This window comes from Pteronotus mesoamericanus, unplaced genomic scaffold (assembly GCF_021234165.1).
Source record: "Pteronotus mesoamericanus isolate MK-2021 breed Mesoamerican mustached bat unplaced genomic scaffold, CSHL_Meso_final contig_46, whole genome shotgun sequence".
Taxonomy (NCBI): Eukaryota; Metazoa; Chordata; class Mammalia; order Chiroptera; family Mormoopidae; genus Pteronotus; species Pteronotus mesoamericanus.
Window position 1 is genome coordinate 1,890,010 of NW_026555170.1, and position 24,416 is coordinate 1,914,425.

Below are 24,416 nucleotides of genomic sequence, written 5' to 3' on the forward strand. Positions count from 1 at the left end.
GAAGGAAGGAAGGAAGGAAGGCAGGCAGAATAGGTCAGAGGCCCAAAGAAGACGAGTATACACCACTGTTTGATGGTAAGACAGAAGGCAGCCCTCATCAGGGGGAGAAGAAACAAGGATCTGGGAATTGGGGCCTGAGAGGACCCTAACATTGAGGCCCTGCAAATCAGAAGAGCCTGGCGCTCAAAGTGCCCAGTCCCTAGGAAGAAGGGGAAGGATAACATATCCAACGCCCACTACTAGACTTCAAGGCCCCGCCGACTCCCGCCCCTGGCCTTGCTTGTCTTTCCTAGCTTGTTTGCCACCCAAGGTCCCCAATCACCCTCTCCCCAGGGCAAGAGTCCTCAAAGTTACATCATGTGCAGTGGGCGGGAACGGGCGAGGGGGGCGGGGCCTCGAGGAGAGGACCCAGTCCCTCAATGGCAGAGATGGGTTTGGGGGTTAGGATGCAGGGGGTGGGGCGGCGGCTGGGCTGGCCTAGAACTTGGACTCGCAGAGCTGGCCCGCTGGCGTGGTGGAAAGAGGGTCGCTCTGGCCCTGTTAGATCCCTGTTAAGTCCCGCCCCCGCACCCGCCCACCCGCCTCCTTTTTAAGCTCCTCCCGCCCAGTCTTAGCTCCCTCAAGCTTCGCCGCTCTCCCTTTACCCGCCTTCCATCTCTCCCCTGCTCCGCTCCGTTCCTGAGGCCACCCCGCAGCCCCCGCCCAGGTGCCATGGCCGCTGTGTACCGCCACGGCCTGCGGTGAGTGACCCTCAGCCCGGGGCCAATCCACACCTTCCGCGGAGCTCGCGCCCTCGGGGCTGCCAGTTGTGCCGTCCTGCTCGTCAGCCTCAGCCTAGCTTCCCATCCGATGAGGCGGCGTGCGGGGCGGCAAGTGTTTCTCGATCCGGAGTGTCTCAGGCCTTGCGTCTCGCCAGAGATCGGGGGGAGCCGCTTCGAGTCTCACCGTTTCCGTCCGCTCCTACCCCTCCCTGCTCTGCTGGCCTCTGACCGCGTGGTCTCTATCTGCCAATTCTCAGAACTTCCTTCCACCTCCTCGCTCGCCCCCGCTGAGCCCCGTATCCGAGTCTTTCCCCTTTCCTTTTCGGATGTAACTCTTGTGCCACAGGTTGCAATGAGGAGCATTAGGGCCCTGGGGTCAAGGGTGCAAGAGCCCCTGGGGAAAGGGGCTCAGAGCTCCGTAAAAAAGGTAGAATGTAAACACCCATTCCGGGTCCTCCCCCACCTACTGGCACCTGGCAGCAGGGCTGGCAGCCAGAGGGACCTGGAGACAGGGGAAGAAGGGAAGCAAGGCAGAAGAGGGAGCCACGTTGCCTTCAGTTAGTATATGGCTGGCTTCGTCCCCTGTCCAGGACAGGAACCCCTAGGCCTGTTTGTCTGTCTTCTCCCCGGGCCGTTTCACAGCTTCCTGTCTTACCTCTGTAGCCTCCCTTCTTCCCAGGTTTTGCCCCAGAATTTGAGCTGACCCCATATTGCTCCCGCGGCTAGTTCCCAGTAGCCAGCCCTTGTGGGTGGTCTCTGGAGCTGAGGAAAAGGAGAAGGTCCTGCTTAAGAGACTGGAGGGAAGTGGTGGAGCTTCACCAAGACTTCCTGAGCCAGGCTCCCCATGGAGAGAGGCTCTCCCCAAGACCTTGCACCTTTAAAATTAGTGCTCAGGGAAAACCCAGGTCCCAGGTGCCCTCCTCCTCTGCCCTGGGACCACACTGGGTTTCCATCTCACTCAGCCCAGTGGAAGACACCCCAGTTCCCAATCCAGCCAGGCTCCAGATCCAACATCCATAGTCTCAGCTCTCTCCCTTCCCCAGGCTTACACCCTCTGAATTTGAGCTTCCTGCAGTCTGTTATTGCACCCTACCACCAACACTCAAAGCTCTACAGGCATGTGTCCTCTAGGAAAGAGAGTCGGGAGAATAGGATCATGTGTTCCTAGGTGTGCGGGGCACGTTTCCCTATGCCTCACTGGCATAGGAGGAGGGCAACCTCCTTCTCCTGGCCTTTGGTCTTTCTGGCTCCCTCTGCTCGGGGTCTAGGCCAATCAGAGCAGACCCTGTTCCTCCCTCTCCCAGCAGTGTGAAGGGACAGACAACAGGGATCCTGCCCTCCTGGGAATCGGGGCATGAACCCCAGCCAACCTTTCACAGGGTTCAAAAGTACCTACCCAATAGCAACATTTTTGCACTACTTTCAGAGGAGGTGGGCTGCAAGCAGATCTGATGCCTGAAACCTAATATCCAATCACCTGCTCTCGGTGCAGGAGTCCTAATCTAGAAACGGGACTGTACCATCTCAAAGAACAGGTTCTTTGCATGAGGTTTCACAGTCTCACAACATACACACCGGAAGAAAATCAATAAATAAAAATAGCTGCCTTTTTAACTTATAAAAACTAGGCTTGAGAATGGAAAGAACAAGGATGAGAGCTTCAAACACCAGACACATGAAGCTGTCACGTAGGCAGTTTATTTACACTTGGGCCATAGGGCACCTGTTCATTTCTAAACATTGACCAGACCTAGTTAAACATGGGCATGGACTAAGCCTGCAGTAACATCAGCATGTTGACACATACATACCCTTCTACACAGCCTTTATGATCATGTGGCAATACCCATCCCTTGCTGACCAGGAGATACCCTCGCTAAGCCTTATAAAGGCCACAAGATACATGTGGCCCGAACCCGTCCCACACACCTCAAGACCTGCTTTAGCACGCTCCCTAGCAGCCCCAGCTTCCTATCCACCTGGCTTGCCCACCCTCCATGAAAACACCTGGCTCATTACCTCTTACCTCTCTGTTTTTTTCTCTCACAGGCTTAGTTGGCATGGACTGAGCCCCTGTGGCTGGTCATCACGGCGCAGCATTCAGACCCTGCGAGTGCTCAGTGGAGACCTGGGCCAGCTGCCTGCTGGGGTTCGAGACTTTGTGGAGCGCAGTGCACGCCTGTGCCAACCAGAAGGCATCCACATCTGTGATGGGACCGAGGCCGAGAACACTGCCACGCTGGCCCTGCTGGAGCGGCAGGGACTCATCCGAAAGCTCCCCAAATACAATAACTGGTAAGCCCTGAGCCCAGCGACCCCCCAGATGGGGGCAGCTGCTTGGACTGAGGCCACTTTGTCTTTACCAAGACAAAATCAGATTTAACTAGACCATCTCAATGGAATGAGAAAGAATGGGAGGTTTAGAGCAAACAGTCAGGAATTACTGGGAGTGGTCTGCATTTTTATGTTAAGTGAAGAATCATATATAAATAAAGACTTTTTTCTCTTTTTTCCTCCCAAATTCAGGGAGCAAATTACAGGGCTGGGGGCCAAGGGAACTGCATAGTTGAATATGGGCCTGGGCCAGGCCTGCAATAGCATCAGTATGCCTACATGTGTCCCCTCACATGGGGCAGAGCCTGGAGGAAGTGACGGAGGTGTGAGTAGATGGGAAAAAACAGAAGACCTGGAGTCAAAGTTAGACTTGAAAGAATGGGTCTGGGGATAAGGGAGACCTGCTGGCCACCGTCTTCCTAATAATCCCTTCTCTCCCAGCTGGCTGGCCCGCACAGACCCCAAGGATGTGGCACGGGTAGAGAGCAAGACGGTGATTGTAACTCCTACTCAACGAGACACAGTGCCCCTTCCGGCCGGTGGGGCCCGTGGGCAGCTGGGCAACTGGATGTCTCCAGCTGAGTTCCAGCAAGCTGTGGATGAGAGGTTTCCAGGCTGCATGCAGGGTAACCAGGGTGGGGACACAGAGGCAGGGACACTGATGGTATTAACAGGTTGGAACCCTTCATCCAGGTGACATTTTCCTCCACAGGCCGAACCATGTATGTACTTCCATTCAGCATGGGTCCTGTGGGCTCTCCACTGTCCCGCATCGGAGTGCAGCTCACTGACTCAGCCTACGTGGTGGCAAGCATGCGTATTATGACCCGGCTGGGGACACCTGTGCTTCAGGCCCTGGGAGATGGTGACTTTGTCAAGTGTCTGCACTCTGTGGGCCAGCCCCTGACTGGGTCAGGTGAGCTCCTGCTCTGTCCATGGGAGGACACAGAGTCCTGATTACACTCAGAAGGAACCCCAAATCCTACCCATCCTACTTAGTGAGACACCTAATTCCCCAGATGCAGGCCAGCAGTGTGGGCTGAGGGTGAGCCTGTCTTTGCAGAGCAATTTGCACAATATTGCAAAAGTCAATTGTCCATGTCTAAGAATGGAGGCATGAGAGCTGATGGATACTATGAGGTGGGAGGCTTCAGCTACCCATTGGTACTGCCTCTGCTCTCAAGTGTCTCTCCTGCCAACCCCTGATCCCTCCAGCCCCTGATCCCCCAGTTCCTGATGCCCCGCCAGCAGCCCCATGACCCCATTGTCCCCAGGGGAGCCGGTGAGCCAGTGGCCGTGCAACCCAGAGAAAACCCTGATTGGCCATGTGCCCGACCAGCGGGAAATCGTCTCCTTCGGCAGCGGCTATGGTGGCAACTCCCTGCTGGGCAAGAAGTGTTTTGCCCTTCGCATCGCCTCTCGGCTGGCCAGGGATGAGGGCTGGCTAGCGGAGCACATGCTGGTGAGGGCCTGGTGAGGATCGGGCCGCTGTGGGGGGCAAGGCAGTGGCGGGGCCTGGCCATTCCGCCTCAGCCTCGCCTTGTGACTGCCACCTGCCAAGCTGGTGAGCAGGGACTCTGCCCAAAGCCTGAAGCTTTGACCCCAGGCTGCTGAATGTTGGGTGGCTTCCCCTTGCTGCCACTCCAGGCCCAGTGGCAAGGTGGCGCAACCGTTAAGTGCATAAACCTGTTAAACCTGTCCTCCCTGTCAACCCACAGCTGTCCTTCCCATGTGGATTGTGCCCCGACCTTTGGTGACCTCCTCCTTGTTCCCTCTGTCCTCAATGTTCAGATCCTGGGTATCACCAGCCCTTCGGGGAAGAAGCACTATGTGGCAGCCGCCTTCCCCAGTGCCTGTGGCAAGACAAACTTGGCCATGATGCGGCCAACACTGCCAGGCTGGAAAGTAGAGTGTGTGGGCGATGACATCGCCTGGATGAGGTTTGACAGTGATGGTGAGTGGCCCTTGGATCATACTCTTAGTTCTGGCTCCTACCAGAGCGTAATGATCTCCTCTCCACTGCTCATGGTGAGCTTTGTCAGTAGGCAATTTTTCCTGACAAGTTGACCTTGCCCCCAGGATACTGGCAGAGACACAAAGCCTTTCCCCATAAGAGCTCGGGTCCAGCTCATGGCAGAGAAGGGCAGAGCAGGAACACCCCTGGCCCGCTCCTCACCTGTTCCTGGTTGGCCCTTCCTTTTTTTCCACTTCTCCTAACAGGTCGACTCCGGGCTATCAACCCTGAAAATGGCTTCTTCGGGGTGGCCCCTGGTACCTCTGCCACCACCAATCCTAATGCGATGGCCACAATACAGAGTAACACTCTTTTCACCAATGTGGCTGAGACCAGCGATGGTGGCGTGTACTGGGAGGGCATCGACCAGCCTCTTCCACCTGGCGTCACTGTCACCTCCTGGCTGGGCAAGGCCTGGAAACCTGGTATGTGGGGTAGGGGAGCCATGACACATGCCCCAGGGCTCAGCACCTTGATGACTGAAAAGCCTTCTCAAACCACAGCCATCTTCCAGGATCTCCGCAAGGCACCGCACTGGAAGTTATGTTTGCAGTTTCCAAACCCAGGAAAGGTCTCAGTTCATATCCCAACTCCACCAAGTACTGGCTTTGTGACTTAGCTAAATTGCTTAACCTCCTCAGCTTCAGTTTTCCTGTCAGTTGAATGAGGGTAGCGGCACCTATCCCATAAGGTCGAAGGATTATGTTGAATCCTTCGGGATTATGTTGAAGGATTATGTTGAAGGATTAAATGCACATAAAGGGTTTAGCGTAGTACCGAACACATTGTAAATCTGCAATAAATATAAGCTGGGTATTTTTTTAAAAAGAAAAGGGAAGGACGGTTTTGAAAATTATTTTAAAAGAAATAGGGCTCAAAGCATAATCCATAAAGTTTGACCTATTAGGAAAGGAGGAAGCCTGCCCCTCCTCCTGCCACTTAGTTCCCTCCATCCCTCTGTGTAATAACTACTGCCTGAAGTTCAGTATTGTTACCCTCACCCCTCCCCTGCCCCTCTAACACATACACTCTAAAACTTCTTCCAGACTGAATCAGACCCGTTCTTTAGCCTTTCCTGGAAGTTAGTTTCTCAACACTGTCCATATTCCCCACGCCTGCAGTCCCGCCCCTCCCCCAACTCTGCACTCTGACCTCCAACGTTCAGTGGCCTTCAGCAGTCAGAGAGCTCAGAGACCTGGGTAGGGACGGGAGCAAAGAAGAGCATGGTGGGGGAGGGCCGCCTTGTGGTCACTGAAGCCTGCGTTCAGGTTTTCCAAGATGACCTAGCAGTCGCCCTTGTCATCTAAATCACCCTTTATTTTCTGTAACGTCATCATTAAGCTCTCCTCAGCCTTCTACCCAGCTGAGAAATCCAAGGAAATTTCATATTCCCCTACAGGCTAATTCCTCAACCCTTTCATTATCTGTGGATTCAGGGGTGTAACTAGGGCATGTGGTGCCCAGCTTGTTCCCAAAATAACACCTTATGCTAGGGTCATGAATTGGGGGCTGATGAAAGTGCAAGAGAGAAGCGTAAAGGATGGCTTTTGTTGGAGGCAGGAGCTGGGGGGTGGGAAGCGGGCAGGGGGTGCTGGCTCTTTAAATCCCTTGCCCTCCCCCCCAGGTCTGACCAGAAACCTCCACAGAGAAGGCACCATATCCATTTAGGGTACCTGGGGAAATCACCAAAATTCTGTTAGTTTTAAAGTCAATTCCTATTTGCACTTTGGTAGCTCAGGAGATTTTCATCTTACTGCATTTGCTGATGAAAGGTCAATTGTCTAAAATACTCACCAGAGAGACTCAGTTTTTGCTTTAGGTTTGAGTACTTATTTAAATAATATCCCATAAATAAAGTAAATCATTTCTGGGGGGGAATTATGCCAACATCTAACCCCATTCTTTTGAGCACTGGCTAATGCCACATGGCTATAGTTTGGCATAAACATTAGTACCCCGCTTAATCCCACTTCCTCTCCTACCCTTTTCTCACATAGCTCAGTTGTCAGTACCATTATGGATAAATAAGCTGATCTTTTAGGGGAGATGTCCTGTTTCCCTACTCCCTACCACATGAGATTGCAGGGAGCGGATGAGTTAAAAAGAAATTGTGCAAGAGTGCATGCACGTGTGTGCTAGGTGTGGCTGTGCTCTGGGAAATGGTAGTATTTGTATTTCCTCTGCCAGGTGACAAGGAGCCCTGTGCACATCCCAACTCTCGCTTTTGTGCCCCGGCTCGCCAGTGCCCCATCATGGACCCAGCCTGGGAGGCCCCTGAGGGTGTCCCTATTGATGCCATCATCTTTGGAGGGCGAAGACCCAAAGGTAAGTATCGTGTGGACTCCATGCCTTCTCGGTAAAGGATCTGGTTCTATATCAGGGCCCATCCCCCTCTTGTACTTAAAGCCCCAGAAGCCTCAGCCTGGATTGCCAACTGTAGCTATCTGTCTCCAGAGCTCTCCCCTGGAGAATGCAAAACTGCGGGGAGATGTGAGGTTTGAAAATGGGACAGCTGAGGTCCTAAGAGAGAGAGATTAGGAGTCAGAATCGCCAGAAAGGATGGATGAGTCCAATAAAAAGGACTGCCTGTTACCCCATTCACTGGTGTTCTAGGAGTGCCCCTGGTATATGAGGCCTTCAACTGGCGCCACGGAGTGTTTGTGGGCAGTGCCATGCGCTCTGAGTCCACTGCTGCAGCTGAACACAAAGGTGCGCACTTTCCATTGCTCCTCTCCCATGTGCCCCGTTGCCTCTTCTCCCCCTGCCTGAGCCAGACCTGCCTCCTGCCCAGCCCCTCCCCCACCCCTTTTCACCCTGCCCCAAGGATATCCTAGAACCATGAACATTTTACAGCCTCCTGGAGCTGGATGCCAGATGCCCTTCTCTTTTCCTAACACATCCTCTCCCCTCCCCAGGGAAGGTCATCATGCATGACCCATTTGCCATGCGGCCCTTTTTTGGCTACAACTTTGGGCGATACCTAGAACACTGGCTGAGCATGGAGGGGCACAAGGGGGCCCGGCTGCCCCGCATCTTCCATGTCAACTGGTTCCGACGTGATGATGCAGGCCGCTTCCTGTGGCCAGGCTTTGGAGAGAATTCTCGAGTGCTGGACTGGATCTGCCGGCGGCTAGAGGGGGAGGACAGTGCCCGAGAGACACCCATTGGGCTAGTGCCAAAGGAAGGCGCCTTGGATCTCAGTGGTCTGGGAGCCATAGATACCACCCAGCTGTTCTCCATCCCTAAGGACTTCTGGGAACAGGAAGTTCGTGACATTAGGAGCTACCTGACAGAGCAGGTCAACCAGGATCTGCCCAAGGAGGTGCTGACTGAGTTGGAGGCCCTGGAGGGACGTGTGCGCAGAATGTAGTCTGAGGCTCCGGTCTAGCCAGAAAGCACAGCATATCCCTATCCTCCACTGTCACCTAGGAACAGAAGAGCCACCAGGGTTGCAGAAAATATGAGCAATTTGATGTAACTAACATCCCGTGGGTGCCTTGAGACCAGGCCACAGGCCTTTCCCCATATGCTGTCTATCCTACATGCTATCCAATAATGAGAGATGCGCATTTATTTTATACAACATTTGTGTTTTCATTTCGCACTTATCTTCACAGACTTCCCTCTAACATGAATTTTATAATCTTCTTCCAGCTCCTCCCAGTAGCTGGTGTCCCACATGTAGCTCTACCTTTGGGCCACCTAAGAAGGAATTAATTGCTGGGAGAAGGCACTATCTGCTCTGTGTCCTGAGGTCATAAAAAGTAGAGGCCTCTGGGAACTGCTCAGTATATCCTCCAGGCCTAAAATTCCTGATCTTCCGCTCAGACTAGCAGAAACCTCTATAACCCCATTCTACAGTGAAGTGGTTCCATTGTTAGTTCTCAAAACTGTTCTTCCTCCTATCTGAAATTGGGACTCACAAAGTATACATGAAAGCTTATTCAGTATTTAGGACAGCTAATACTTCGATAGCATTTTCTCAGGCACTCTTCTAAACATATTAGAAAACAAACTTTTGAGGCAGGTACCATTTTACAGATGAAGAAACAAAGGCACAGAGAGGTCAAGTAATTACCAAAGGTCGCACAGTAAACAGTAGGGCCAAGGGTAAACGATAACTGGAAACATGTCTCTCACAGCAATGTAGACTTGTAGAGCTGTAAGGATCTGAGATGTTACCTGTTTCATGCTTCTCAGACTTAAAAGTGCCTATGAATCATCTGGGGATCTTAGTAAAATGCAGATTCTCATTCAGCAAGTCTAGAGTAGCCCGGAAATTGTTTTTCTTACAAGCTCCTCGATGATGCTGATGCTGCTGGTCCAGGGACCATAGTTTGAGTAGCAAGGCCTTGGCCTAAACTCTGAAATCAATTTTAGAAGGAAACCACAAAAAGAGTGATGATCCCACATAACTCAGGGGCATTAGCTGAGGATAACTTCACCTGTGATCTGGGTCAGGCTTAGTGAATGTATAAACTGAGGTGGATAAGACAGAAGTCTGTACCCAGGAAATGAGAATAAACTTCAACAAATAACATAGAATTATTGAGAAGTCCCTCAAAAGAAAACACAGGAGGAAGAAACACCAAGCGTTCTAGAAAATAGCCAATAACCTGCTACAATGTGTAAGAGCAGAAGAGGCTCTAAAGGTCAGAGTGGGTCCCATGCTAAAATACACTGAGCAATGGAATCCACTGCACTTAAAAGTATGCAGACAAATCCTCAGCTTCATAAATAGCGATGCCTGAAACAATATGATCAGAGGCAGCATAAATTAAGCACATAGTAGACTCAGGCCAGTGGCTGTGCCTCTCAGTTCCTTTATCTGTAGAACACAGATGTGCCGACAACTTACAGTGCTGTTAAGATTAAAAGTCATGCCCTGACTGATGTGACTCAGTGGTTTGGGCATCATCCCACAAACCAAAGGTCACCAGTTCAATTCCCAGTCAAGGCACATGCCTGGGGTGAGGGTCAGGTCCCTGACCAGGGGCATGGGAGAGGCAACTGATTGATGTTTCTCTCTCACATAGATGTTTCTCTCCCTCCCTTCCCATCTCTCTAAAATAAATACATACATATAATCTTAAAAAAAAAAATTAGGAGTCAGTGGTGCCAGGCACTCAAAACTATGCCTGGCATAGAACAACCTTTGAATATGTTAGCCGCCCTCACCTTTCTGCTCTATATTGATTAGACTAGGCTATAGAAGCCTGTATTATATATTGCTGACTGTGAAGTTTAAAAGTAAAATGAACAATATAAGTAAAATTTAGAGGAGAAAAAGTCAGTTTGGAAGTAAGTCCCTCCCGGAAAGAGGCAGGTAACTGGGATTCCAGGCATCTTTCTGGTATCTAAATGCACAGTGATGTGAAGATGTTAGCCTTCAAAAATAATTTTGTCTATGACAATAAAACTGGGCTGCATGCCTAGAGCTCCAGATAAATAAGAAAAATTGATAACACATTTTAATTAACATTTATTTTTAAATAAAACAGGTACAAAAAACCATACAAAACAAAGGTATAGCTTAATAAAGTGAATAGCCTTGAAACCATCACCTAGAGAAACAGAACTTTGCCAGATCCCAAAAGTAGTCCCCCGACACACACCTCCCCTCCATCTTCCTCTGTGCGTCTCCATCTCAGTGCCTTCTTCCTGGCATAAATGAATACTATGGTGCACCATAATTACTTGCTTTTTTTTTTTTTGTAGTTTTATCACCAAAATGTGGACCCCTAGACATAATAGTTTAGCCTTGTCCAGTTTTCAAAAATTTCACATGCTTTTTAAGTCTTTCAACCTACAGGTTCCCCTTCCATTTCTTTCTTTTACCTCAATTTAACCATTGAAGAATCCAGGTTTAGATGTTCAATGCTTATACTCATTTATTGGGGATTTCGAAGCAGCCATATCTAAGCTCTATCATAATAATTGGAATACTTTTATAAAGGGACACACCCTTTATCTGCTATTCATTACCCTTGGGTACAGTTTATATAGGAATAGCAAGATAACTGCTTCTTTTTCTTTATTTACCATCTTCAAAATAATGTTTTCTTATCTTCCAAAGGTGATCAATTAGTTAACACACATACACACACACACAAACCCCATTATAAACTCATAGATTTAAACATAATTTATTTTTATTTTTTTAATTTGTTGATTTGAGAGAGAAAAAGGGAAGGAGGAGGGAGGGGGATGGGGGGGAGAGAGAGAGAGAGAGACATTGATTTGCTGATCCACTTATTTATGCATTCACTGGTTGATTCCTGTATGTGCCCTGGTGGGGACAAAACCTACAACCTTGGTGTATCAGGACAATGCTCTAACAAACTGAGCTACCCACCCAGGGCTCCTCAACATGTTTATTAAATTATCCTTGTTAATGCTCAAATTATCCCATCCTTGGCCCTCAGAACTTGGCTCCTTAGTCCTTTTGACATTACCCTGATAGTGTTCGCTGTCTTCTTTGCTCTCTGGTATGATAAATTGTTCCACACTCATCTTGCACATTTCCTGTCCTGGGCCTGGAATCAGCTATTTCTCCAAGCTCTGGTTTGTTTCTATGGGAGATGGTATTTTAACATATGGGTAGCAGGAGAGAGATCCAAGATGGGGGAGGAGTTAAGTGGAAGCTACACTAACCTCCTCCAGGACCGATCTGAAATTACAACTAAATTGTAGATAAATCATACTGAAGATATGGGTGGCAGGAGTATTCATTGATTCTGGATTGGTCATTATTTCTAGACCTTTTCAGTGGATAGAGATCAAAAGATAACACACCTAATGAGTTCATACTGATAGTTCCTATTTAAACTTAGGGCTCAAGGGTTTTTAACTTCTTCTACATCACATCTGTACCTCCTGTCCACCACACAGAAAATTCTGGTTCTCAAGGAGGACATAGGACATTAAAGTATTAGAAATCCCATAATTACTCAATTGCTTTATAGTCAACACTTTTAAGTCGTGGATAAATTAGCATACTTTTCCCTTTCCTCTACACAGAGAATGCTGCAAGAAGATAACATATAAACACATCATCAGTCACTTCGGAAGTTTCCCTTTTGTTGCTTGGAGCTCTATGTAGTCACCAGGCTGGAAGCTGCGACGAGGGAGAGGAAGGGCAGTGTTAGGGAAAGAAAAATTTGCTGTCCTCTCCCCTCTTTATCCTAGCCCGCCCTCTAGTGGAGATGCTTAATGAGCAGGAAACAGCCCACGTCGGGTCACACAGGAAGTAGACTAGCTGACATTTACCTAGCAATCACCCGAACCACCGATCCTAAAATGGGTGCTAAAGGTAGAAGACATCTCAGTGGCTGACAGTGGCAGAAGACAGCTCAGAAGCTGCCCAAACAAAAAGCACTTTACAAATTGTCACCAAGCAATATGCCAAATTTCAAAATCATGAGAAAGAAGACCAAAAGAGTTTATCAAAATGACTTAATTACAATTATTTTTAAAGAAATGCCATTTTGACAATGGGGTAAAAAGTCTATTCAGCAACTGATGTTGGGAAAATGGGACAAATATATGCAAAAAAACGAAACTAGACTCACCTTCTTACACCATATACAAGAATAAACTCAAAATGGATTAAATATTTAATGTTAGGCCCTGACCAGTGTGGCTCAGTTGGTCGCGTGTCAGGATGCGTACCACCCATCAATGTTTCTCTTTCACATTGATGTCTCTCTCCCTCTTTTTCTCTCTCCTTCCCTTCCCCTCTCCCTAAAAACAAATAAATAAAATCTTTAAAAAAGACTTAACTGTTACACTTGAAACCATAAAATTCCTACAAGAAAACATAGGGAGTAAAATCTTGGACATTTCTCACAGCAGTAATTTTTCTGATATATTTTCTCAGGCAAGAGAAATAAAAGAAAAAATAAACAAATAGGATTATAGCAAACTAAAAAGTTTTCGCACAGCAAAGGAAACCATTAACAAAACAAAAAGACAACCTACTGAATGTGAGAACATATTCACCAATGATACATCTTAAAAAAGGTTATCTAAAATTTATAAAGACCTCACACAACTCAACACCAAAAAAACAAACAATCCAACTTTAAAAACAGGCAGAGGACCTCTTCTCCAAAGATGACATACAGATGTCCAATAAACGTATGAAAAGACGCTCAACTAATTAGCAGAGAAATGCAAATTACAACAATAACGAGATATCACCTCACACCTGTCAGGGTGGCTCTCATCAATAAATCAACAAACAAGTGTTGGCCAGGATAAAGAGAAAAGGGAAGCCTCGTGCACTGGTGGCGGGAATGCAGATTGATGCAGCCACTATGGAAAATAATATAGAGGGTCCTCAAAAAATTAAAAATGGGACTGCCTACCCCCCAGAGATTCTGCTTCTCAATAAGTAGCAGAAGGAACCCAAAATACTAATTCAAAAGAATATACGGGTATGCACCCCTATGTTCATTGCAGCGTTATTTACAATAGCCAAGATAAGAAAGCAACCCAAGTGTCAGTAAACAAGTGGATAAAAAAGCAGTGGTACATAATGTACAATGGACTATTACTCAGCCATAAAAAGAGTGAAATCTTACCATTTGAAACAGCATGAATGGACCTAGAGGATATTATGCTAAGTGAAGTCAGACAAAGACAAGAATTTTAGTCCTAAAAACCTCAGGGTTTTTTAAAAATTACTTTAATGACTTTTATATGTTTATTCATTAATGTACAAATTCTGTATTTCAAAGGCTTGAATTTGGATTTCATTGAGTTTTAAACTGTATTTGTAAGTGCTATGGAGAAGAGGCCAAGGAAAAGAGGAAAGGGGTCATGAAAAAAATGTATTATTAAGATGAGTTGATGCCCTGGCTGGGTAGCTCAGTTGATTACAGCATTGGGCCAATGTGCCAAGGTTGTCGGTTCAATTCCCAGTCAGGACACATACAAGAATTAATGAATACATAGATGGGTGGAACAACAAATTGCTCACTCTCTCTCTCTCTCTTTCTTCTCCCTTCCTCTCTCTTAAAATCAGTAAATAAAGGGAAAAAAAATTTTAAAAAAAAAGATGACTTGAACAGTTTTTGTCTTTTGTGAACCTCGGATGTTCCAGTTGTATTAATCATAATGCAATGTTCCTGCTATACCTTTGTCACTAATTCATGAAAAGCCTTTTTCATTTTGCTATTGATTTAAGGATATAAAAAAACCTGGGTATTAAAGCATATTGTTTTTGCATCCACCGCAGTATGCCACCAGAACTACCACCGTTTTTAAGGCCTACCAATGTTAAATTGAACAGTTTTCCACAGCATTAAGATAGATTACATCATTTTAATATCTACCCGGTATTTCTGTGTCCTACCACATAGACCATAACTTATTTTACCAATCCCGTTCCACACTGTAGTATATTTGTTTATATTGTACTGATATCAACAGTAGTAAAATAAGAGAGGGTACGATTGTACAGACACAAGTCCCTGAAGCTGGCCCTGGTGACCAGAGATAAGCTCGAGTCTAGCAATCTAGAGACCAAGAGGCGTCACCCAAAGGGCTGACCACACCCTCGCCCTCCTAGGGAGGGTGAGGCCCAGAAAGCCCAGGGGAATTAGGGGCCCTTGCTCTCCTCCCTGTCTTCAGGGGACTCTAGACCCGGGACAGCTCGAAGCACTTCTAAGGGAGTTGAAGGCCAGGGCCCTGAGGTGCAGCTTCGACCCGAACCTTTACACCCGTCAGGGCGAAGTCACTCGACCCAGATCCTCCGCCCCCCTTACTGGGCGATGATCCGGAGAAGTGGTCAGTCGCAACCTCGCACTCATCCGGGTTACTCAGAAACCTGGAGAAAGGGATAGGAAGCGGAGTACCTGCACAACCTAGACCGGTTGCCGGGGACGGAAAGGTGAAGGCAAGGACTGAGGATCTAGGGAAGGTCTGCGATTCCTTAGGGCCCAGGGGAAATGACGGAACCAGAAAGGCCCTTAGAAGCCCAACGGTGTGTTAGGGAGCGTCTGCAAAGAACGCAGAGGGAAGCCAGGGGTCATCTAAAAAGTTATCAAAGCGGCTAAGGGGATGTCCAGAAAGAGCGGTTCCCACAAGAACAAGGCTTTCAGAAGCTAAACGCAGAAGGGAGGGTATGCAGGCTTGAGTCCCCATCTATGACGAGAACACAGCCTCTAAGGGCCGGTACGCCTTAAGGTAGGGCCGCCTAAAGCAATGAACGAAAAGAGGAAGGTTGGAGCCGGCGGGAAGGGGAGAGGGAAAAAGATGAGGGCCTCAGCGATCATCGAAAAGTGCAAAGTCACAGAAACTTTTAGGGACCGACAACAAACTGTATCCCTTGCTAAGACACCTCTCGGTAGCTAAACACCAAACTTCTTTTTTGTTGTTGTCATCGTTGTTTTCTTCAAACTTCTTTTGTAAACCCCACCCCCTCACCCATTAATTCCGTTGTCCCCGACACCGAAAGCACCCGGTTCCCCACTTACTCCTCTCAACAAGTAACCACCGACCCTAGCTAGCGTGGTTCAGTGGATTGAGTGGTTCAGTGGATTGAGCGTCGGCCTGGAAACCAGAGGGTCGCGAGGGTCGCCCGTTCGATTCCCTAGTGTAGGGTTGCAGGCCAGGTCCCCAGCAGGGGGCGTGCGAAATGCCACCACACAGTGATGTTCCCTCTCTTTCACAATCTAAAAATAAAAAAAAAAAAAAACCCACAGTAGCGAACGCCCTCCCTAGGTCAAGGGCTTTCTCCTCCCTCACAACCCATCATGCACTTTCTCCCACCCACCTGTCAATCACCACGCCCAACTGTCCAGTTAGCGGGCCAAAGGGGCGGTTCTGTTAGGGGAGTCGCGTGACGTCGACGGTCCGCGGGCCGGCAGCTGGGAGATGAGTGACGAGGGTGTCGCGTGAAGGAAGAGCGGTTGGTCTAAGCTGTGGCGGCGGTCGGTGTAAACAAGGCGTCGCGCCCCTGTCGCGCCCCTGCAGGTCCTGCTACTGCTCCTGGCTGGTGGGTGCTCTAGTGCGAAGCGGTAACCGCCGGCTTCAGTGGGAGGGGCCTCTCGGCCTCTTCCCTGCCTCCCCACCTTGGTGTACAAACACCCCCCGCCCCAGCACACCACGTGGGCGTGAGGCTAGGAAGGAGGGGGTGTTAAGCCTAATTCTAACGTCATTGATTGTCGCTGCTTCCGACTTTCGAAGGGAGCATTCTGAGGGAGCATTCTGATTGGTCGGTAAGGGGGGCGTCGGGGGCGGTCTTTGAGTCCTAAGGCTTCTGATTGGCTAGCGTGAGGGGTTTTGATTGGCCGGCCAGAGGTTACGAGGACTCCACACGGTCCAGGGACTTTGATAGGTGAGTTTGAGGTAGAAGACTGAGAAATTTCTCTTCAAAGGGTTCTTATTGCTAAGCTAGGGTAGCTCCCTAGGCTTCTTTTTTTTTTTTTTGCTTCGCAAGGCTGGGGAAGGTGTGTAACTGAGGCATTAGAGTTCTCACAAGCTAAAGAAAAAGGGATCCCCTCGGTCCCTAGGAAGTGTCGCCTTCCTAGAGATAGCTACCCCTATCTCAGGAGACCCTAGCATTTCTAGAGCAGGCTTTACTTTCACCAAACCCAAGGAGGTGACAGGAGGAGCCCCTGCACAGGGCTTAAGGATGCTGTGACCAGAAAATGGGATCCCGGAACAGCAGCAGCGCAGGAACTGGGTCCGGAGACTCCTCCGAGGGCTTGCCCCGAAGAGGGGCTGGCCTGCGTCGGAGTGAAGAAGAAGAAGAGGAGGATGAAGATGTGGATCTGGCCCAGGTACTGGCCTATCTCCTTCGCAGGTAACTTGCCCCCTGGTGTGTCCCCACCAGGTGTCACCACAGTCCCTTGATCCCAACTCCAAGCCAGAAGTTACAGAGGACAGGGAATGGGATTAGACCAGGACAGTTGTTCTGTTTGAGCAGAACAGGCTTTTCTCCTGGATACTCATAGCACTCAGCTCCATACCTAGTAAGAGTGGTTCTTGCCTAGGGTCAGCCAGATAACTTACTCTTGTGTTTGAGGGGGGACTGTTCAAGGGAGCCTCTCTAGCCATGACTACCCAAATGTAAGGTATTTTACAAGTAAGTAAAAAAAAAAAAAAAAAAAAATGGGGCCGTGGTGGGAAAGGAGTGATGTAAGGGGGTGAAGAGAAGAGTTGGGCAGGTAGATGTTGAACTTTAGTGAAGTTAATTGCATGTGATATGAGGCTATGTGGATTTACTTGAAAAACAAATTTAAATTAAGCTAAATCTAATCCTGCTCTTGAAAAAAGAATGCTTTGAGGAAAGTGACCCCAGGAGTTGACTGGAAAGGGAGTGAAAATAGATTTGTTTCTTAGCTGTGGTTTCTTGAGGAGAAGACAATCTTAGGGATCCCCTCAGAATACTGTGTTCTATGCTGGACTCTGTGGGTAGAGGCTCAGAAGGAAATGCTCTCAGAATTTTTAACTCTTTGGGAAGTCAACTTTGTAGGTCTTTTCAACCTCCATGTAATTTTGGGGTTCTCTACTCCTGCTGAAAGAGTGAGAATTAGTCTTATAGGAGACTGCCAATAATAGCCAAGGTCTAGTCAGCCTCAGGCCTCAAAATGGGAACAGTATGAAGATTTGAGTACCAGTGGCCCAAGAGCTGGATAGCTATGGACTCTGAATGCGGTTGGTTTGGGAAAGGGATCCTCCCCCTTTATCATGGGTGGGGGGGGTCTCTCCACAGGGGCCAAGTGAGGTTGGTGCAGGGAGGAGGTGCAGCAAATATACAACTCATCCAGGCCCTCTCCGACTCGGAGGAAGAACATGACAGTGCCTGGGATGGTCGTCTTGGGGACCGATACAACCCACCTGGTAAGAGGAAAAGCAGGCCAAGATTCTAACATCAGAAGATTTTCATTAGCCATGGTTGGTGTGGCTCGGTGGATTGAGTGCCAACCTACCAACCAAAGGGTCACTGGTTCGATTCTCAGTCAGGGCACATGCCTGGATTGCGGGCCAGGTCCCCAGCAGGGGGCACGTGAGATGCAACCACACATTGATGTTTCTCTCCCTCTCTTTCTTCCTCCCTTCCCTTCTATAAAAATAAATAAATAAAATCTTTATTTTAAAAAAAGACTTATTAGAAAACTGTTTAAAAAAATTTGGCAAAGAACAATAAATTAAATTGAAAAAAGATAAGGTAATTCCAGTAATGAGGGAATCCTTGCAGACCCAGTATATGCAGGCACATTGAGTGGGCTTGTGCACAATTCTGCCAGCTGTCCTGTGGGGCTGGAAGACCTAGGATGAAACTTCTCCTTGGTCCTCACAGTGGATGCAACCCCTGACACCCGGGAGCTGGAATGCAATGAGATCAAGACGCAAGTGGAATTGGCCACAGGGCGGATGGGGCTTAGGCGGTCGGCCCGGGAACACAGCTTTCCTCAAATGCTGTACCAGGTAGGCTTCCACCTCCCGCTAGGATGGCAGCAGGTCTGTCAAGGTAGCCAGAAGCTCTGCTAGCCCCAGAGAAGAAAGAAGTAAACTTTCCAAAGAAATCTCAAGTGCTAGAGCTGGAGAGTTCTTAGCCAGCCTGCATCAGAATTTTGTGTGGAATTATGTGTGGTATCCATTTCTGTTAACAAGGGCAGTAACTTTGGAGGAGGGGGCTTGGTATGGCTGAAGTGGCCCTGTGTTTCTGCTAGCAATATTCCCCAATCCTTTCCTTTAGAGAGAACGGGGACTCTGCCACCAGGGAAGCTTCTCCCTTGGAGAACAGTCTCGGGTGATGTCTCAGTGAGTATGGGGCTTATCTTCCACATTTTGAAGGAATAAATGTTAAAGGATCCTCAGGCATATTAAGGTTGTGTTAAGTAGGGTTGAAACTTTGAGAGCAAACAAAGTGGAAAAGTATAGAAATTGAGAGGATGATAGAATGAATGAAACAAAGATCGTACCCAAAGCCAAAAGGGAATAATGCCCTTGTACTCACATCCAGCTCTGTTAGGATTCAGCTTAGCTCCCATTACCTTAGCTCCTCATCCTTAGCTCCCATTACCCTCACTTTCCCTTTTCTTCCCCAGCTTCTTGCCCAATGATCTGGGCTTCACTGATACTTACTCTCAGAAGGCTTTCTGTGGAATCTACAGCAAAGATGGTCAAATCTTCATGTCTGCTTGTCAAGGTACAAGACCCTAGTCCTGTGAACTGCCCCAGAACAAGGACTGTAGCCTCTGGCTGAGGCTACAAAGCCTCAGCCCCTGACTTACAGATGCTTAGTCAGAGCACGTTTTTCAGATACACTGAGAGAGGTCTAATCTGGGGAGGATTCAAGGAATGCATTCCCTAATTTTGTCTGGCCCCCACTTACACAGACCAGACAATCAGACTGTATGACTGCCGGTATGGCCGCTTTCATAAATTCAAGAGCATCAAGGCCCGGGATGTAGGTTGGAGTGTCCTGGATGTGGCCTTCACCCCTGATGGGAACCATTTCCTATACTCCAGCTGGTCTGATTATAGTGAGTATGCCCCAGACTTCCACGGTCTCTCCAGCCTGGGACCTGAGATCTCCAAACACCCACCTCCTCTGTGCAGGACTCTACGCCTTCTCCTGGAAAGACCACTCCCAGGGCCTGACACCCTGACCCGTTGTTCCATCTCCTCTCTAGCTTCATTCCCACCTGCCTTCCCCCAGCCCTGAAAGATTCTTGTTTCTCTTGCTTCTCTTAGTTCATATCTGCAACATCTACGGGGAGGGAGACACACACACTGCCCTGGATCTAAGGTACTGGCTTCCCTTCCTGGTCAGACTCATCAGAAACTTCTCAAGGAAGGCTCTCCAGGAGCAAACCTCTTGAACTGGAACTCCTGCTTAGAGGGAAAAGTACACTGGTTGCAAGTTTCTCTGTGTGGATTCCCGGGAGGGACCCACCCATCCTGTCAGCAGAGGACCAGGGTAAAATAGATGGTTGCAGGATTATTTCTGGGTTCTCCCCGAGGTGATCTACATTCTGGCTTATGTTGGCAGGACTTCCTTTCCCCTGATAAGTGTGCCTTACAACCCTCATCAGATTCTATGTGGATTAGCAAAGGCTGAAGGGAAGTGCACTTAACCAGCTCCTCCTTTGCTCTCTTCAGGCCAGATGAACGTCGCTTTGCAGTCTTCTCCATTGCTGTCTCCTCAGATGGAAGAGAAGTGCTAGGAGGGTGAGTGTTTGTGGGAGATGTTGCTCTCAATTAATGAGACAGAGTCCTCCCAGAGACCTGCCTTGCTGTTACAGAGACAGTACTGGATACCCCTACCCAGGCAGCTACGGAAAACAACCAGCTCTTCTCCAAGGTCAAAGTTTATGACTTGCTTCATCTCTTGCTCATTATTTCCCCAGAATGAGATGGGAGGTCTCAAACCTCCTCATAGACACAGCTAACTTTTCTGTCTCTTGTGTAAGAAGAGACAAGGGTTTGCTCCTCAGTAGGGCTTCACAACAGGGACTCTCCAGAGAACACATAGCATTTGTCCTCTTGGTCCTGGATCCAGGACCCTATTTATCCCTTCCCTTTCAGGGCCAATGATGGCTGCCTGTATGTCTTTGATCGAGAACAGAACCGGCGCACCCTTCAGGTATTGCTCCTGAGACTTAGAGTCTCTGCCTCCTGGCTCTTGGACTATTACAGGGGCCAGAAAGAGGTCCCAGATATCCTGGTCTCTTTCTCCCCTAGATTGAGTCCCATGAGGATGATGTGAATGCAGTGGCCTTTGCTGACATAAGCTCTCAAATCCTGTTCTCTGGGGGTGACGATGCCATCTGCAAAGTGTGGGATCGACGCACCATGCGGGAGGATGACCCTAAGCCTGTGGGTGCACTGGCCGGACATCAGGATGGCATCACCTTCATTGACAGCAAGGTGGGCTGGGAGGCAGCGCTGAACAGCTAGGCTACTAAGGTTCCAGATGTCCAGGGGAGGGTGTCAAAGGAGAGGGTGTGGGAACTTTCCCAGGGTCCTTGTTAGCCAACTTTGCAAGAGTCGGAGTTTAGGGAAGGGGTTTAAGCCAGGAAACATGAGATCCATTGGTGCCCAACACTGATGGGAACCAATGAAGCAGGCCAGGGCTTTCTGTACAAGGAAAGTAGAAGACATTTAATCCCGGATAGAATGGAGACCAAGCCGGTACCAAGGGTAAAGAAGGGGAAGCCTAGCCAGGGGATGGGACCTGGGGTAGGAAACCGATGTGAGCCCGTCTGGATGAGGAAAGAGGCAAACAAAATCAGATGACCAGCAGCATCTGATTTTTTACCCCTCAACTGGAGAAGGGAACTGGAGTGACAGCACCAACATTTGCAAGCCCTGATACTTCATTATCCATTTTGGGATTTACAGGGTGATGCCCGGTATCTCATCTCCAACTCCAAAGACCAGACCATCAAGCTCTGGGATATCCGGCGCTTTTCCAGCCGGGAAGGCATGGAAGCCTCACGCCAGGCTGCCACACAGCAAAACTGGGACTACCGCTGGCAGCAGGTGCCCAAAAAAGGTGAGTAGAAGGTAGAGCCTGAGATCTGGAGAGTGAAGTCAGAGGTGGTAGTTAAAATATTTAACTCCTGGAGAGGCCTGTCATGGGCACAGTGAATATTGCTAAGGCTTGGAGCTGAGTCCTGGAGTCCTGCCCCCACTTCCCCTGGCCAGGCATTAACTCTTTGTATGCTGACCCATGGGGAGAGCTAGGGGTTCCCAGGGCTGGGGGCTGGGCACCACTCTGACCTAACCTATACGAAAATATTTCAGTATCTTAACAATCAGCATGAGGCCCAGCTGATTGTTGGCGAGTACCAGCTGACTGTTAGGTGGGGACAGAGCCACCAGTTGGGGGTTGAAAGGATCATTGTCTGTGAGCATCCATCTTTGCTAAGGACTGGTGATTTGGGAGAATCCAGACTCCTAACCTAGGGCTCTCCCTGCACCCCTACCCAGCCTGGCGGAAGCTGAAGCTCCCAGGGGACAGCTCCTTGATGACCTACAGGGGCCATGGGGTACTGCACACCCTCATCCGATGCCGATTCTCCCCCACCCATAGCACCGGCCAGCAGTTCATCTATAGTGGCTGCTCTACTGGCAAAGTGGTTGGTAAGGACTGTTAGAACAAGGGGCCTCAAGAAGGGCAGGAATGTTTCTCAGGCATTCTACCTGTAACTACCAGTGACCACCTTAAAAAACTCTGTGACGTCTGCAAGTGGAATTTAATTTAGCTTGGAGCAAGGAAGGTTTAAACAGAGAAACAGAAAACATTCTATTCATCAGCATTTTAAATTAAGACAAGGAACACAGAATTCTAGTCAGTAAATATAATAGATTACCAAAAATATACTTGGTTCTGTTTTGTACCCAGTCAAGTAAAGAGATTGCAGATGAAAGGTAGGAGGGAACAGAGGTTTAAAAAAAAAGACACAAAAAGATAACAGCAAGTAGTAAAGGACATACAGCCACCGAAGCAGGAGGAACGCACAAGCATAGCTACATCTATAATGAGTCTAAAACTGCACTCAGATGGAGACCCATGTAAAAAGAGAAAGGCGTGCCCCTTCCACATAAGGAACAACAGGTTCATATGTCTGTAGAGACATCCATTGTTCACTTTTATGGTGCTGTCCTTGTGGGCTTTTTTAAAAAAATCCTCACCTGAGAATATGTTTATTGATTTTAGCGAGAGAGAGAAGCATCAATTGGATGCCTCCTGTATGCGCCCTGACTTGGGATTGAACCCACAGCCTTTTGGTGCATAAGATGACGCTCCAACCAACTGAGCCACCCGACCAGGGCCAGATCTTGTGAGCTTTTTAAAAAAGTGTTGCTAAAAGCTTTAAAGACACATTGCATTGTCTGAAGTGTAGACCTTGTGAGATTTAGCTGAGGGCCAGAGATGCCCAAGTTCTGCTAGACCTCAATCTGAGGCAGGGAAAAGAGAAAAGAAACTGAGGAATAACCTCGTCTTCTGCTGTGGGTTTTGTTCCCCTGGGAAAGCGGGGAGTTACCTGAGAGGCATCTAAGTGGTGTTGCTCAGGGAGAGATGAGGGGTGGCTAGGAGGTCCTGTGGCAACCCCTCTCCACTCTGGCCTTTCATGAACAGTGTACAACCTACTCAGTGGGCACATTGTGAAGAAGCTGACCAACCATAAGGCCTGTGTGCGTGACGTCAGTTGGCACCCCTTTGAGGAGAAGATTGTCAGCAGTTCGGTGAGGTTGCAAGGGTTAGGGGGAGCCAGCGCGTGTTTGGGACTTGGACCCGGGAAGGGGCAGCACCCCCTGACCACTCACCACCTTCTTCCCTGCAGTGGGATGGGAACCTGCGTTTGTGGCAGTACCGCCAGGCTGAGTACTTCCAGGACGACATGCCAGAGTCTGAGGAACGCCCCAGTGCTCCTGCCTCAGTGCCCCACCCCTCTTCAACCTTTTCCTCGCCCCAGTAGATCTGACCTCCAGCCTACACATGGCTGAACCTCTTGATAAGCCCTCTGCCTTCTCTTCCCTTTCTCCCTTCAGGGGGAATCTGCGGGGAATCGTTGGCATTGGATGGGGAGAAACAGAAGCCCAGGCTTTCAGGGCCCTATGTGAGCCCTGGAAAATCTTCCTCGTGGGTCTCCCCACATGCTCACACCCCTTTCAGCTTGGCTCTCTATCTCTGGCCAGGATCTAGCAGGACTGCCCTTATCTTATCTGGGGCGTGGCCCTTGTAAGAGACCTGTCCTGAGTGTTTTTAATCATGTTTGGATGTTAGGTGTTAGCTCCTAGAGTAGATGCCTGGGGCTAAGTCTGAACTGAGCTGTCAGCCAGGCCCAGTGCCCAGGCCTTCACGCTGAGGATTAGACTGGCCAGTCAGAGGGCCAGGCATCCTAGCCTCTCTTTCAGAGATCCTGATGGATAGAGCTGTAGCCCTTCCGACGAGGGTGGGATGGGTAAGGCGTGTCCTCCTGGGGTGGGAATTATGTCATTTCTCTTCTCTGTCTGGGTCTTTGGGGTACAACAGGCTGTGGTGTGAGAGGCTCCATGTGGCCTTACACAGGGCAGACGCTCCCACCCAGAACGTTCCTTCTTGCAGAGGCCAGCGGCTTCAAGGAGGGATGTTGAAGTAGGACTCCATCCTCTCACTGGCTTTGGCTCTCAATAAACTCTCTGTGGGAACCTGGCTCAGTGCCTGTTTTGTCTGTCTCTTTTTTCCTGTCTGAGGTCTTTATCCTCTCACTTCAAGAAGATAGTTTCAACAGAGCCTTCAGATGTGCTCCTCTGTGGGAAAAAAAAAACACTCCTTTGATGTCCCAAGATGTAGGGAA

The 24,416-nt window shown here is 49.0% G+C and overlaps 2 protein-coding genes and 1 long non-coding RNA gene across 9 annotated transcripts; 2 read left to right on the forward strand and 1 right to left on the reverse strand.

Annotated features, from left to right (window-relative positions):
• The first annotated feature begins 606 nt into the window (after window positions 1-606).
• On the forward strand, window positions 607-8,692 carry PCK2 (phosphoenolpyruvate carboxykinase 2, mitochondrial). Its single transcript, XM_054577844.1, has 10 exons — window positions 607-740; window positions 2,811-3,056; window positions 3,537-3,721; window positions 3,808-4,011; window positions 4,370-4,557; window positions 4,887-5,049; window positions 5,316-5,534; window positions 7,297-7,434; window positions 7,723-7,818; window positions 8,025-8,692. Exons 1-10 carry the CDS (start codon window positions 712-714, stop codon window positions 8,477-8,479), a joined length of 1,923 nt encoding a protein of 640 aa, XP_054433819.1. The 5' UTR covers window positions 607-711; the 3' UTR covers window positions 8,480-8,692.
• A 1,758-nt stretch (window positions 8,693-10,450) lies between these two features.
• LOC129074150 (uncharacterized) lies at window positions 10,451-16,026 on the reverse strand. The gene is made up of 3 exons (XR_008529508.1): window positions 15,890-16,026; window positions 15,591-15,788; window positions 10,451-12,226 (listed from the first exon to the last, which is right to left on the reverse strand). It is a non-coding gene; the product is annotated as an uncharacterized LOC129074150 (long non-coding RNA).
• DCAF11 (DDB1 and CUL4 associated factor 11) lies at window positions 15,018-24,268 on the forward strand. Of its 7 annotated transcripts, none has more exons than XM_054577848.1 (15): window positions 15,018-15,034; window positions 16,715-16,921; window positions 17,834-17,961; window positions 18,422-18,549; window positions 18,821-18,885; window positions 19,173-19,273; window positions 19,464-19,610; window positions 19,822-19,876; window positions 20,230-20,298; window positions 20,656-20,713; window positions 20,812-20,997; window positions 21,472-21,625; window positions 22,063-22,215; window positions 23,216-23,322; window positions 23,421-24,268. In XM_054577848.1, the coding sequence occupies exons 2-15, from the start codon at window positions 16,767-16,769 to the stop codon at window positions 23,553-23,555; spliced, it is 1,641 nt and encodes a 546-aa protein (XP_054433823.1). In that variant the 5' UTR covers window positions 15,018-15,034; window positions 16,715-16,766; the 3' UTR covers window positions 23,556-24,268. The 7 variants fall into 7 exon arrangements, 6 of the variants coding, with proteins under 6 accessions (XP_054433823.1, XP_054433822.1, XP_054433820.1 ...); XM_054577847.1 differs by lacking the exon at window positions 15,018-15,034 and adding an exon at window positions 15,206-15,300; XM_054577845.1 differs by lacking the exon at window positions 15,018-15,034 and adding an exon at window positions 15,976-16,111.
• The last annotated feature ends 148 nt before the right edge of the window (window positions 24,269-24,416 follow it).

What these genes read in the sequence shown, in the direction of transcription:
- DCAF11 (XM_054577848.1), top strand. Translation starts at nt 16,767, where the DNA reads ATGGGATCCCGGAACAGCAGCAGCGCAGGAACTGGGTCCGGAGACTCC. An exon ending in CACACTGCCCTGGATCTAAG is followed by an intron (nt 19,877 to 20,229) that starts GTACTGGCTTCC and finishes TGCTCTCTTCAG; the next exon opens with GCCAGATGAACGTCGCTTTG. An exon ending in TCACCTTCATTGACAGCAAG is followed by an intron (nt 20,998 to 21,471) that starts GTGGGCTGGGAG and finishes TGGGATTTACAG; the next exon opens with GGTGATGCCCGGTATCTCAT.
- PCK2 (XM_054577844.1), top strand. Translation starts at nt 712, where the DNA reads ATGGCCGCTGTGTACCGCCACGGCCTGCG. An exon ending in CCAGCCCCTGACTGGGTCAG is followed by an intron (nt 4,012 to 4,369) that starts GTGAGCTCCTGC and finishes CATTGTCCCCAG; the next exon opens with GGGAGCCGGTGAGCCAGTGG. An exon ending in TGCTGCAGCTGAACACAAAG is followed by an intron (nt 7,819 to 8,024) that starts GTGCGCACTTTC and finishes TCCCCTCCCCAG; the next exon opens with GGAAGGTCATCATGCATGAC.